The sequence below is a fragment of the Aspergillus caelatus genome (genome assembly GCF_009193585.1).
Source record: "Aspergillus caelatus strain CBS 763.97 unplaced genomic scaffold BDV27scaffold_471, whole genome shotgun sequence".
NCBI classification, from domain to species: domain Eukaryota; kingdom Fungi; phylum Ascomycota; class Eurotiomycetes; order Eurotiales; family Aspergillaceae; genus Aspergillus; species Aspergillus caelatus.
In genome coordinates this window covers 1-13,053 of record NW_022475734.1, presented here as the reverse complement: position 1 = coordinate 13,053, position 13,053 = coordinate 1, and the positions used below count along the sequence as shown (strand labels likewise).

At 46.2% G+C, this 13,053-nt stretch overlaps 7 protein-coding genes across 7 annotated transcripts; 2 read left to right on the top strand and 5 right to left on the bottom strand.

Annotated features, from left to right (window-relative positions):
* Nucleotides 1-679: 679 nt before the first annotated feature.
* BDV27DRAFT_164578 (uncharacterized protein) lies at nucleotides 680-999 on the bottom strand (the record flags this gene model as incomplete). The annotated part of the gene is made up of 2 exons (XM_032073723.1): nucleotides 680-835; nucleotides 919-999. 2 exons carry the CDS (start codon nucleotides 997-999, stop codon nucleotides 680-682), a joined length of 237 nt encoding a protein of 78 aa, XP_031920460.1.
* A 1,335-nt stretch (nucleotides 1,000-2,334) lies between these two features.
* Nucleotides 2,335-3,112, bottom strand: BDV27DRAFT_151375 (uncharacterized protein; the record flags this gene model as incomplete). Its single annotated transcript, XM_032071350.1, has 5 exons — nucleotides 2,335-2,382; nucleotides 2,459-2,652; nucleotides 2,683-2,774; nucleotides 2,844-2,935; nucleotides 2,981-3,112. 5 exons carry the CDS (start codon nucleotides 3,110-3,112, stop codon nucleotides 2,335-2,337), a joined length of 558 nt encoding a protein of 185 aa, XP_031920459.1.
* Nucleotides 3,113-3,683: 571 nt separating this feature from the next.
* Nucleotides 3,684-5,062, bottom strand: BDV27DRAFT_170597 (uncharacterized protein; the record flags this gene model as incomplete). Its single annotated transcript, XM_032075345.1, has 4 exons — nucleotides 4,487-5,062; nucleotides 4,096-4,431; nucleotides 3,932-4,041; nucleotides 3,684-3,875 (listed from the first exon to the last, which is right to left on the bottom strand). The coding sequence occupies exons 1-4, from the start codon at nucleotides 4,779-4,781 to the stop codon at nucleotides 3,684-3,686; spliced, it is 933 nt and encodes a 310-aa protein (XP_031920458.1). The 5' UTR covers nucleotides 4,782-5,062.
* Nucleotides 5,063-5,357: 295 nt separating this feature from the next.
* Nucleotides 5,358-6,364, top strand: BDV27DRAFT_164575 (uncharacterized protein; the record flags this gene model as incomplete). The annotated part of the gene is made up of 3 exons (XM_032073722.1): nucleotides 5,358-5,586; nucleotides 5,637-6,085; nucleotides 6,143-6,364. The coding sequence occupies 3 exons, from the start codon at nucleotides 5,358-5,360 to the stop codon at nucleotides 6,362-6,364; spliced, it is 900 nt and encodes a 299-aa protein (XP_031920457.1).
* A 1,897-nt stretch (nucleotides 6,365-8,261) lies between these two features.
* Nucleotides 8,262-9,018, top strand: BDV27DRAFT_151372 (uncharacterized protein; the record flags this gene model as incomplete). Its single annotated transcript, XM_032071349.1, has 3 exons — nucleotides 8,262-8,309; nucleotides 8,361-8,774; nucleotides 8,869-9,018. The coding sequence occupies 3 exons, from the start codon at nucleotides 8,262-8,264 to the stop codon at nucleotides 9,016-9,018; spliced, it is 612 nt and encodes a 203-aa protein (XP_031920456.1).
* Nucleotides 9,019-9,665: 647 nt separating this feature from the next.
* Nucleotides 9,666-10,519, bottom strand: BDV27DRAFT_170595 (oxidoreductase, short chain dehydrogenase/reductase family; the record flags this gene model as incomplete). The annotated part of the gene is made up of 1 exon (XM_032075344.1): nucleotides 9,666-10,519. Exon 1 carries the CDS (start codon nucleotides 10,509-10,511, stop codon nucleotides 9,666-9,668), a length of 846 nt encoding a protein of 281 aa, XP_031920455.1. The 5' UTR covers nucleotides 10,512-10,519.
* A 334-nt stretch (nucleotides 10,520-10,853) lies between these two features.
* On the bottom strand, nucleotides 10,854-13,053 carry coaT (acetyl-CoA hydrolase ACH1). Its single transcript, XM_032069457.1, has 4 exons — nucleotides 12,667-13,053; nucleotides 12,361-12,601; nucleotides 11,338-12,303; nucleotides 10,854-11,282 (listed from the first exon to the last, which is right to left on the bottom strand). The coding sequence occupies exons 1-4, from the start codon at nucleotides 12,807-12,809 to the stop codon at nucleotides 11,055-11,057; spliced, it is 1,578 nt and encodes a 525-aa protein (XP_031920454.1). The 5' UTR covers nucleotides 12,810-13,053; the 3' UTR covers nucleotides 10,854-11,054.

The window sequence follows — 13,053 nt, the reverse complement described above, 5'->3', positions numbered from 1 at the left end:
TTTTTCCTTTTGCTCTTTTTCTCTTCTAAGAAGGTTGTTACTTGAGATAGTTTATGTTGTTGTATGTTGGGACGGAGGGTGAGATAGGGCCCAGTATCTCTTTGTTGCTCACCTTTCATTCACTTTGCTCTTTGAGATTTACAGCGACTTATAAAAAATCTCGCAGCCATGAGCGACTGAGGTCCTGGAGTAGAGTATATCTATGCCCCCAGCTAGATTGGCGAATCATGGTGCGGTTCTCCGAACAACAGCAGGACTTCCTCATGGAATATTCCCCCATAAACCAAAGCGGGACAATCACTCTTAGAACCATCTAGACATTGTAACCACCCTGACCCCAAGTAAACAAGACCTACAAATTAACCACCTCATTGAAAGCCACTATGACACGAAAACAATGGTTATCAAATTAATATCTCATAAATGCATCACGCTAGTCAAAAAGAAAAGGAAAACCCAGCACTTTAAACCCAACATAAAACTCCAATCCAATCTGAAAACTCCACATCCTCATTAATTAGGGGACTTATAGCCAAGACCAGTGATCCTAAAAAACAAGCCAACCATTAGCGACACAAGCCATGGCAAAAGAAGAGTAGAGAGAGACAGAGTGATATATAGAGAGTTTTGGAGATTTCAAGAGAGAGATGAGAGTTTCCGGCGTAGTATACTGTACCGACTACCATTCCGGAATAGGATATACTAACCTACTCCACAAAAGGCCTATAAGACCTGGCTGTTCGTTGGCGGCTGTGCGCTTCGCCCATCCATTTTCGACGTTGTAGTGCTTGACGTCTTGGAGGCCGGCGAAGAGGCCTCGTCCGGCTGTTGCGTGCTATCGATCGAGTCAGTGTCAGTTTCAGGTCCTAATTGGAGGCTCAGATATCGAGGGATAGAAGGGGATTGAAATGGACATACGCGAGCCTGGGCCTGGTTCTTGACCCAAAGGTCTGCACCGAAGTCGTTTTGGAGACGGGCGGCTGTTGATGCTTTAGACATGTTGGTTTGTGTGGATTTTGTCCGATGGATTCGGCTGATGATTGATAGTAGTGGATAAAGTAGGGTAAGTCAAATGACCCAGAAGGTATTCAGCGCAATGAGCAAGATAGCAGTCGCTGTAAGTATTCAAGGCTTGCTTGCTTTGTTATGTTGTTGTTCTGATGAGGAGGAGGAATAGAACACCAAGCCCATCCATGCTTCAACCCCTTATATACCCAACATCCATGTCCAGCAACATCGATCACCCAAGCCTCTCACCATCCATGATGCCACATCCCAGCACCATGAACGCAACGCTGTTTCCGGATCCGAATGGCATCACCTTACCAACTGCGGCTGAGAACCAAGCCCCCGGGTTCCTGGCAGTATACTATCCATGGAAACCTGAGAAGTAGATTGGGCATATGATATCGGGAGGTTTCGTTACATTGGTCGTTGCGCGTCCAATCGGGCTTATGATTATTGGTTGGGGGAGGTGGAAAAGGATTGCGGTGTGTGGTGTGATATTTGGGGGTGGTGTGGTTGGCTTCATTAGGGTACGGCGGGTGGCATGATCCATGGCTACTTTCGGTAGGGTTCATGTTGGATTGGGTTGATCGTGGAATATTTATTACTATTTGACTTTTTCTGATTAGTTTATCTTCTTTTATAGGCGTAATTATATTGTGTAAATATTATCTGATTTTCTTTTGGCTTGGCTTGGAATAAGGTGGTGTTTGGGGAGGAAGTATTATAGTGCCACTCCCTATAAATTGGTACAGATATTGCTCTTATCTTTTTATCATGAGAATGACATCATAACCCTGGAAATATGTAGTAATTCCGATTGGCCTATTCCATCTGTTCACATTTTGGCTATTTTACATACAATAAGTATTACCCTCCAGTTGAATATGGACTATATGAAGTACCTACTATTAGAGGATCAAGCAATTTACAGAAAATTTTTTTAATCAGATATATAAAAACTCATGGAAGAAACTTCTTCATATAATAAACACTGGCAACATTTTTACCAATACTTCGGCCTCTTTACCTGGTATAATCCTCATTGATTGCTAGAAAGCTACTGATCCAGAGATTGATTTAACCACGCAAGTGCCTATCGACTACACCCGCCGCCTGATCAGAATGCAAACTAAAAAAGAGGTCATTGGTAAGTAAAATTAAGGAAATATTGGTTCCAAGAAATGGCTATCATCCCTTGGTAGAAATATGCAATAGATCTCAAAGGTCTACGAAACCAAAGGAAAAAGAAATACGACAATCCATCAATCCGTCAGATACTGTCCATATTTTATTTCCTGCCTCGAGAGGTGCTGAGTTAAAACCCCATTAATAATATTTCGTATTTGGGAGAAAACCCTGGCGTTGGTCCTCCTTCTGAGTATCGTTAGACCCAGTTTGAAAATTAAGACAGGAATCTGAACAAACCAAAAAGCTCTCTGAAATCTTTAACAAGCTCGATTTCGAAGCTGCAGTATTCCTCGTCCTGATGCTCCATTGACTCCATTGAATCGAAAGTCACTGCAACATCGAAATCTTTCCAAACGACTCTCTCCGGGGGTCCACGGATAATCAGAATGTTCTTTGGGTAGACATCGCGGTGGTGAATTAAAGCGCCGTGGATTCCCCTCAGTCCAACAATCGCGGCTCAAAGATGATCATCAGAATAGTTTACACAGTTAAGCTCTTCAGGATCATGTAGATGTTCGGGCAAAATGGCCGTTGGACCATGGCTGTCATTCATAAAATGACTCAGATGGGGTTGGAACCTGGCTGGATCAAGTCGGTCGATTTAACCGAAATAATATGGAACCACTCCTTGCTCACATACCCCAAACAACTGGAGATTTCTGTAAGCGTTCAACTCGCAGCGAAAACGGTTCAAGTTACGGCCCTTTTCTGTAAGCCCTGGGTCACTGTTGTCGTGGAACTGTGAATTTAGCAGTATTCTGGTAAAATCTGGAGGGCAACTCACCACTTTCATTGCATAGCGATGCTCGTGGAGCTCTACCTCGAAGATTGAGGAAGCCTCCGAGATTTTGAGTTCTCTCCCAATCTGTAAAGAACTGGGGCCAAAAGCAAGAAGGTCTGCAGGATGTTCGGACATTGTGTCCGCATAATCAATAAAATGAATGGCATGTCAAGGGTTATGAGGATTGGCTTGGATTTCAGCACAATGCACTAAACCAGAATAAATCCACGGGTTCGCTCCCACCAATGACATCAGCACTAGGCTGAAGACAGTGGAGAAAGGGGAGACCTAGACAAAGGACGACAAATTCCACGCTTCTCTGTGGTTTCCCTAGTTACTAAGTGTTTTTAGGAAACATCTCACAAACATTTACTCAATACATGTGATGACATTCTTTGGGGCATACATTAGTGACGTGTGGGGCTTCCGAGGGGGATATTGGCCTTGGAAGCGGCGCTAGACTCGCGGCTTGCTACTGGGGTAGAAGTGAAAATTGACCTGGGCGATCTCGATGAAAACTCAGGAATCCGGATCAAGTTTCTCTACTTGACAAGGGGTTTATGTAATTTCGAATGAAGGAGATAACGTAATTGGCAATTACTGTATGCATATTGCATCGAGATTCAAATTTAGCCAACTAAAAACAAGAAAGATGAAATCGATGAGTGGAGAGTCCAGGCGAAAATGAAGGCATGCCCAAAGCTATCTAAGCCTTTCCCCTGTGGAAAAAGCTCTCCAATTTGCTGTGTCCACTAAGAGTTTTCTTCACCGCAGTGCTGGTAGCAGACGTTTCGAGCTCTTGCTTGGACAGAGACGCGGCTTGGCGGGTAATTTTATGTATCATAGATATGATTAATTTCTCCTGGCCAGAGACCCACTGGTAAGTACGTCTGCTCCACTATCAGATCTCGTCAGCTGAATCGTCGAGGGAATATGGTTAGCTGGGTATTCTACCTTTCCGTTGTTGTCGAGATACAAGAAAGTCCACGTGAAACTGTCAGTGGCGATTCCATAGACAGAAACATCCTCCCGCTGTACTTCCTTTCGCGCATGATGAAGCATCGCTGCCAATCAGTGAGCAAACATATATGCACTCAATAGACTACAGTATAGCCTACCCATATAGGCCAAGGCTTGGTAGTCGCCAGAGGTTCCCTTCTTCTTTGCTTCAACCACCAGAAGATTGCACTCCATTTCCTGTGGTGCTTTATACCAAAGGGAATAGTCTGTTGTTCCCGAAACGATCTTTTGCTCACCCTGGTATGTCCATGGCAGCAACATGTCAGTCTCAACCTGGAGGTGAACTGAGAGGATAGAGGAGCTAGAATCTCGGGCAATCGCTCTCTTCTGGGCAGCTAGGGAGGTCAAAAGTATTGCGTCGATTCTGCATCTCATGAGTGCTTCGTTCTCGGGGGAGCCGCCCGTAGCAACCGCGTAATCCGCGAGAATAGATTCTATTTTCATTAGTTCCATTCGATGTTAGGAATTCAGGAACCAAAGCAAGCTTACTGAGGTTTTCGGGGACTTCGCGCAAGTCATCCTGGGTGAGCTTCCAAGGGTTTTCTCCTCCGCCTTCCTTGATCCCGAAGACGTTGGACACGCTCAGGGGATTGAGAGATGTGACGGCAATATGGGGAACTTTCCCCTTCTTGGACTCTTTCTCCTTCTGGGACTGGATGGCTTTCTTGCTCTCAGTCCTCGCAATATCAAAGACATTATCAACTTCCTTGTGGAGGGCAGTGTCTGCTATCTTCCCCAAGACCTTTTTGATCTTCGCCTCAGCACGGTCCAGGATACCCTCCATGATGATACGTGGACCCAAGTGATTCAGAATGATGATATAAAATAATGTTAGAAGACACAGAAAGGAGGATTAGAAGAGAAGGGGGGAAGAGAAGTGCAACGTATAGGAAGGTGTCTCAATTTATACAGCACAGTCTCCTTATTCAATAAATGTAAATGGTGAAAAAGGCAAGTTAATGTAGGTTAATTCACGATAGGTTAATATTGATAGATAATCTCCATTGATAGAAGCCGGGGGGAGGGAAAGAGTGAAGCAGGCTGTTTCATATGATCGAAATATAGTGAGAGTGTTACCTATCAAGTTAATCATTTTTACATATTAAATCATTTCCTCATTACATGCAAATACCTGGTGCTACGTAGGTTCGGTTAGGTAGGCAAAAGGTTGACATCGTTGTTACGGAATTCTTCCCCTACCCCCCCCTTTCCCTTTTATTGACATTTCTCTTCGCTTTTCTCTTCTTTCCCCCCTTCCATTTTATTAACACTTCTCTTCGCTTTTCTTATCTTTCCCCCTTACTTTTCGCTTCACTCGTTTCTGTTATTTCTCATTCACTTAAGCGATATGTGTTTCGCAATGAGACACCGCATCAGCAAAACGCACAAAACGGAGAAGATAGAGGTGGAATTCATCAATCAGTCTATGGATCGGCTTAATCTGCCCATCAACACGGATGAGCTAGCCAGACAGGCTTTTGTCCATATCTTTCGCGAGCTTAAGCTTTCCCCCAGTTCAGATGCCGAAGAAAAACAGGTGTGGATGGTTGATCAGGAGAGTATGAGCGTTCAGATGCCGGAACATTTTGGTTTGTTTCTACAGTCATAGGTACGAGATCGTCAAGTTAACCACCTTTAGAGCAACTGATGACCGACATTGCCACTGGATTCTTTACTGAAGATTCCAACTCAAGCTCAATTCGACCCAAAGTGGACTGGGTTCTGTTGCAGCTGTCGGCTATCGTGAGGAGGAAGAAGGATCAACTTTACGCTGATTCACCGCCGCCCAGTCATCACATTCGCGAAGCACCGTACTGGTATTTCAAGACAACAATTACTGGGTCTGATGATCTAGCTTTGAAGGCATCGGTGGACTACGTTCTGTGGTATGGCGCACGTGGAGATTGGGACACAAACTTGGTAGTAGTTCGAAGCAGCAGTCTACTAGATGACGAATCCTGGGCAGCCCTTCCGAGCATGTGGATTGTTTACGCCGCCCGAAAAGCAAGGAAGTATAAGGGTGGCATCTATGGAGTCTATACCGATGGCCACACTTGGACCTTCTTGCACCTCAGCGACAGGGGCCGTGTAAGTTTTTATCTTTGGATAGAGGCCTGACGAAGCAAACTCACATGATGAAAATAGATATCCAAACGTTGTCTGGTATGGGATGAGAACAAACAGGAAGTAATCGCCCAACTATACAAGATTATCGGGCAGGCTTTCGACCTCCACAGAGCGCGAGAGCAGGACCCGGACGCTCGGGAGCGAATGAGTCATGAATGTTTCTCCTGGAATGAGGATAGGGAGAGCTCTGACGATAATTGTCGTGATGATGATGGTGATATAGCTCCTGAGGGTTGGTGAAGATGGTGCAGAAATCCCGAAGAAGGGTTGGATTATTGTTAAGCGCTGGAATGGTGCTGATAATCATGATAGTGCAGGGACCGTCAAAAGAGGATAAGGTTGTTAAACATTGAATGGGGTATTTCTGACTTTGCTAGAAATTTACTTTTAAGGAAGAAAGCAACATTTAACCTACAGGTAATTATGTTTTTATTTAAGTATCAAGCAACACGAAGTTGGATAACCAACCTGTCTCCGGAGGCGGCCAACGTACGGAGTACTTAGTCTAGCGCTTCATATCACCTGGCGGCAAGAACAACATTCTCATTTACTATTAGGGATAATGAGTTCGGCCAATTCCTTCTAATTAGCGCCTGAAATAGTAGAGCACATTCACTTGAGCCCGACCTAGCTTATTAGCATAGGCCTTCCTGCTTCACACGGCCTGGACCCGATTGTTGCATAGGTGATTGTGGAACGACCGTTAGAATTTAGCGCCGAGGTAAAGTATCTTCTTACATCTATTCATGATGTCCTTGTAATCCAAAGAAACTTTGGCGTTAAGTATCTTTGTCCGGCTGTTCCTGGTGCGGTGGTCCAGCAAATCAAAATAGACTATCTTAAGCGATGTGCCCGTGAGGCTCGGGTTAAATGTTATTATGACAATCAAAGCAAGGCAAATGACTCTTGCGGTCAGTGCATAGATCCTGTGGAAGATGTGTATAGAAAATGCTTCTATTATGCTAGCCAGAGATGAACTTTTGTCGCAATGTAGGTATCATAAGAATGATGACGACTAAAAGTGTAGGCGCAGCGCCGTCCTTTTAGGAGTATCTATCCTAACCACCACACACAAAAGAGTATAGGCACAATGACAAGCTATAAATAGACCTTGCCGCAATACTCATCTTGGAAGCCCTAACGGAATTCATTACCTTTAGGAGAGGTGTTAATACTCCGGCTGGTATGTTTCTTGCCTATCAGGACAGGGCAGGACTGGAGGTGACAAATCGACTTACATAATACGGTTGACCGCCCACAAAGATGAGTAAACTCGGCGAACTTAAATCTGGGTCGACTGTTAAATAATTAAACCAAAAATAATAGGTATTGATCATGGTGGTGTTAGAAAGAAATAAACGATAGCCGGTGAAAAGATAGAAAATAAGATGGTTCAATCATGGCAATTGGGCGGAACAAAGCATACACCCCCAGGTTAGCTGCATGAAACCTTCAACAGCATAGCCCCAAGAGGGATTAAATCAACGACTCCAAGATCAGATCGCCCAATCATAACCTAGAATGGATTTCAGGCGTCCTAAAAAGATAGCACAGCCTCTAACAATTCCAGCATACAGAACAGCAGTGGCTTGAGCGGGAGCTCGATTGCGGAGAGAATACAGTTTCTCGTATTATCCCCGGGCTTCCTAAACATTTAGATGCATAGAATATCACTTGCAATCCTGTCCAGCATAGGCTCTACACACAGCGGAAACCAAATTGCCAAGATATCCGCCATCAATTTAGTTTCGACGGTCCCGTCGATAAGGGGAAAGGAGTGTTGATGCTAATCCTCTTTTCATCCTGCCAAGCAAGATTTGGCCCCGAATATATGCCCAGAATCAACTTCATGATAGAGGAAAATAGGAAAATCGCTCCAGCATAGCCCTGAATACATTCACCAAATATCAACTATCGCCTTGTGCCAGTTGTACTTCGCCGCAATTTGTCTTCTTGGCAGACTTGTTGCTGAAAAGGAAAGGAGATGGCGTTGATAGCGGAGTTAAAGATATATAAAGGGGGCATCAACTTCGCTGAATTCAAGATAACTATTACTATATCTCTAAAAAAGACTAAAATCAATCATCCCACCAAAGCACACTTTCCTACGGGCTAATATTTTCCCTACATTCTCAAAATGAAGTGGACGACCATTCTGATCGCACTTGGTGCCCTCTCTACCCAGGTAGGAACCCATCCACAATATGAATCTACACTAGCTTCATTCAACTCACAGAAATTCCTCTCTCAGGTATACGGAGCTGCCACTGGCAGTCCCTTCGAGAAGCTTCCGATAACCGCCCCAACGTGGGAGGTGGAAGTAACTCCAGGGGGTGACAAGGTCACCCTCAGTGGTACCGTGCAAGAAGTACACGCACAACTCCTCAAGCTGAACCCTAACTACGACAACGACTTCCCTGCCAAGCGTAGCGAAGAGTCATCCAGCTTAATGAAACGAGACTTTAAATATGAGAAATACTACTGCTGGGGAGAAGACGGCTGGCATTATGCCCGCAAGCGCGGCGATAGTGGCGACCTACAGGATGGGATCGATTACCTGAACAGCATAGGAGGTACACCTGGACAGTCTGCTGGCAGCTGTGGTCGTGTCAGTTGCTCATACAATATGGCCATCTATTGGTGCAACGCTGTAAGTTATTGCTCCTCCCTTCTTGACTTCTCTTGTTGAGGGCTGTATATTGAGCTTGACTAATTATTATTATTTTTTTTTTTTTGAATTATAGAACTCGGAGAAACACTATCTCAAATCCTATGCAACTATCGCTGATGGCGCCCAGTTTCTTTTGGACAAGTGCGGTGGAGATAACAAACCCCATGGGGAAGTGGTCGCCCCGAATCACTGGAGCGTTAGGGTTGTGTCGGATGCTTGTTGAATGGATATACAGATGTACGATGAGATAGTCAATACTCTATTAACCTAATGTAATCTAACAGAATTCATTATCTCTAGGATAAATATTGATACTCCAGCTGGTAAATTTCTTGTCTATAAGAATAGAGCAGAACTGTTAAAAAACTTATATAAGTATAGAGACTGCCCCTATAAAAATAGCCGCTAATAGGCTTGATATGTGAGACGATAAAAATCAGAATTGGTGAGACTAATGTTCAAGGCGACTACTGCAGCTTCATGTTGTGGACGATAGACGAATGCTATGATTATTCTCGGCGATGTTCTGGGTAGCTTTTATTGGGACTGGATAGGATGGATGTGGTGATGAACCAGGAGAGAAACCTAGGTACGTACCCTGTATTATAGTCAGCCGCTGCTTAATAATAACAAGTAAATCTAATATAAACAAAGCTGGTGATTTGTGGCTACTTACTGAGATATAGAATATGATAAAGTAGTGCTTCTCTAGGCCTCTTTGTATACCAAATCAAAACTCAAGACATTCATTCTTGTTGATAAACATCGCTTTATACATATGCATCTCATTCATATTCCCAAAACTGTTTATACAAAGTCAATATGTACCATATCCGTCAATATCCATAAAACAACCAAAAGAAGAAGAAATCACTTCAACAACATCCCCCCATTGCTCCCAATGAACCCCCCTGTCAAAAACCGATCCTTCATAGCATAAAGATACGCCTCAGCCACATCCTCCGGCTTCCCAATCTCCCCGATAAGTGTCTGACTCCGGAACATCTCAATCATCTTCTCCAGATTATCCGTCTCCAGCGTCCCAAATATCTCCGTCAACACTGCCCCCGGCGAAACCATGTTCACCCGAATAGGCGCCAGGTCAACCGCCAATCCGCGCGCCATACCCTCAATAGCAGAGCCGCTAGCGGCCATGAGCGTCCATCCCGATGCTGGCCGAGTGGCCAACACGCCGCTGGTGAAGGTCATCGACGAAGATGGCGCCTGACGCATGTAGGTCGGGGCATGCTTGGCGAGGATGAGTGAGCCGATGAAGCGGACGGTGCCCGAAGACTCGATGTAGGAGACATCAAAGGTTGGGTCGGTGGGTTTACGGAGGCCGAGAGCATCACCAGCTGTCATGACCACATGGTCAAGGAGAACTTTGCCGTCAGGGGTCTGGGTTCCCTGTGTATTCGGGAAGGTATCTGGGGCTGTGGCGAAGTTGTAGAGGCTTACTACGTTGGCTTCGAGAGTTGCGCGATCAGCAAGGTTGCAGACGGTGCCGGCGATGCGATTTGTGTGCTCCTCGTCTGGGTAGAAGGACTTCAGACGGGCGATGGCGGAGTTGACTTTTTCGGGTTTGGAGCTGGCAACGATGATGGAGGCGCCGTGCTCGAGGGCAACCCGGGCCACGGAGAAGCCGATACCCGATGTACCTCCTACAATGAGGACACGGGTGTTGACGAGTTTGTTGGTGGAGATGTGGGTGCTCATGCTGGTTTGTATAGACGACTTGTCGGTGGATATGGGTTCAGGGTTGGTCCTGTTGGGAGATCTGGATATAGAAGAGTCTATTAGCTTGTCAATTTAGTCGACAAGAATACTCCATCTTTATAGCCTTCTGGATTGATGTAAAGATGGACATATTTGTCACCTCAGTTTCGCAAATTTGGAGATTATACATCGCTATTTCCGTGTGGAGACCTTATCTCCGTCTACACGCAAACGGCCTCGGACTGCTTTCTAAGCAGCTCTGCGTTTGGAGCCCTGCTTAATTTATCTCCGGCCGTAAAGCCGAGAAGCCTAAAGCCGGGGAGGATGCATCGCCAATGAAAGAAAGGCATTAAGCTATTGCGTATCATATTCATTATATACTGTGCCTAAAAACGAGATTGAACATACACATGAGACTCCGGACCCCATGAACCTTCGCCAACCCAAGCATATCAAAAATAGATCTTTAATACATAGTGTATCCATCTATGCCTTTATCCATCGAATGTTTTATTTGCTGAAATAGACTGAGATGCAACTTGTTTAGTCCCAGCTGTTGATCTTCATGGTTCCCTTCTCAGCCAGGTTCTGGTGCATCTTGAAGGCCTGGAAGAGCAGGTGAGGCTCGTGGCCCATACCCTTCCTCAGGCACTCGAACTCGGCCCGGTCGAGGTAGTCCGTGAGAATTGGCTTGTAGTCGGGGTGAGAGCACTTGTCGATAATGACACGAGCACGCTCGCGAGGAGACAGACCACGCACGTCGGCAAGACCCTGCGGAGGTTAGTATTGTAAGATATGATGTGTAATGTGAGGAAAGAAAGCTTACCTGTTCGGTAACAACGACGTCAAGATCGTGCTCAGTCTGGTCAATGTGTGTGCAGAAAGGCACAATACAGCTGACACCGGTGGGATCAACCTTGCTAGGGCGGGTACTAGGAGTGTGCATGATACTGTACTTCGAGCTGCGGAGGAAATCGGCGGAGCCACCAAGACCGTTCAGCATGCGGGAACCCATGACACAGGTGCTGTTGGCATGAGCATAAATATCCACCTCAACAGGGGTGTTCATGCCGATGCAGCCAAGGCGACGGATGATCTCGGGGGAGTTGGACACCTGCTGAGAGCGGAGGAGAAGCTTGCCGGCATAGCGCTCCCAGTTATCGTAGAAACGCTTGAATCCGTCGGGAGAGAAACGAATGGAAGTCGCCGTGGCGAAGTCCAAGTTGCCGCTATCGAACAAGTCCAGGAAAGAATCCTGCAGCACCTCTGTCCAGACCTTCAGGTTGGTGAAATCAGCACCACCCTTGCTCAAGCCACCGATGACAGCGTTGGCAATGTTTCCAATACCCGACTGGATCGGCAACAGGTTCTGGGGCAGGCGGCCATGGTTGACCTCGTGCTTCAGGAACTCAATCAGGTTGGTCGCAATGGCCTGTGAAGTCGCATCCTCCGGGGCGTTGGGCTGGGTCTGGTCGGGGTAATCCGACTCAACGATGGCAACAACCTTCTCGGGGTCAACAGGAATGTGAGGGGTTCCGATGCGGTCCTCGGGCTGAAGGATGAGGTAAGGCTTGCGTCTTGGAGGAAGCTCAGACATGGTGATATCGTGGAGACCCTCAAATGAAGGGCTGGCGGTGTTCACTTCAATGATAACCTTATCGGCCATCTGAACCAGTTCCGGGGAAGCACCGACGGAAGCACCAGGGATGATACCACCATCCTCAGTGATGGCAGATGCCTCAATGACGGCGACATCCAGCTTGTTCTTAGGCTTGTTCAGTGTGTACCAGCCCTAGAACTAGTGTTAAAACGTCTCACCCATGATTCAATGATTTCGAGAGCAACCTACATAAACCAGATCTGAAGGGAACATGCTCAGATGCTTATCGAAGAACTTGATCTGTCCGGAGTTGATGCCCTTGGCAATCTCCTTGCCGACCTGGTGAGGGCTCCGACGCTCGATCATGTTCAGTCTAGCCCAGCGATTCTCCGTCTCTGCGCCAGATGAAGCACCGACAAACAAGGTGTACTGCAGCTTTCCTTCGAGTCCATTCTTCTCGACATGGTCGGCCAGCGCCGTTGGAACTTTCCTGATAGTTGGGAAGATAGACCGTTAGCCCGATGCAATTCACCATATCAGAGATTGTTGACATACTTGGGGTATCCAACACCCGTAAATCCGGACCAGCCGATGTAAGAGCCATGAGGGAAGAATTCGATGAGATCCTCTGCCTTAGCGAGCTTCTTGAGGTATGAAGGCCGCCTAACACGGCTTCTTAGAAGGGCAGAAGCAGACATTGTGTGTGTGTGTGTGTATGTGTGTGTGTGTGTGTGTGTGTGTGTGTGTGTGTGTGTGTTAGAGAAGGAAGGAGAAGGTAGGGAAAGAAACAAAGAAGGAGTGGAGAGAGGAGAGGAGAGGAGAGGAGAGGAAGTGAGGGAATGGAGAAAAGAAAAAGAAATGAAGAAAGGAAGCACGCGGATGGGAAGCTCTGAGGATAGAAATATGGTACAGGAACTCAAACCCCCCCGCCACAAAATCCCC

Bases quoted from the DNA above. Each gene is read 5' to 3' on its own strand.
- coaT (XM_032069457.1), bottom strand. From the start codon at position 12,809: ATGTCTGCTTCTGCCCTTCTAAGAAGCCGTGTTAGGCGGCCTTCATAC. The intron at 12,602-12,666 runs GTATGTCAACAA...CCCAACTATCAG, and splicing joins ACGGGTGTTGGATACCCCAA to GAAAGTTCCAACGGCGCTGG. The intron at 12,304-12,360 runs GTAGGTTGCTCT...CACTAGTTCTAG, and splicing joins TCCCTTCAGATCTGGTTTAT to GGCTGGTACACACTGAACAA.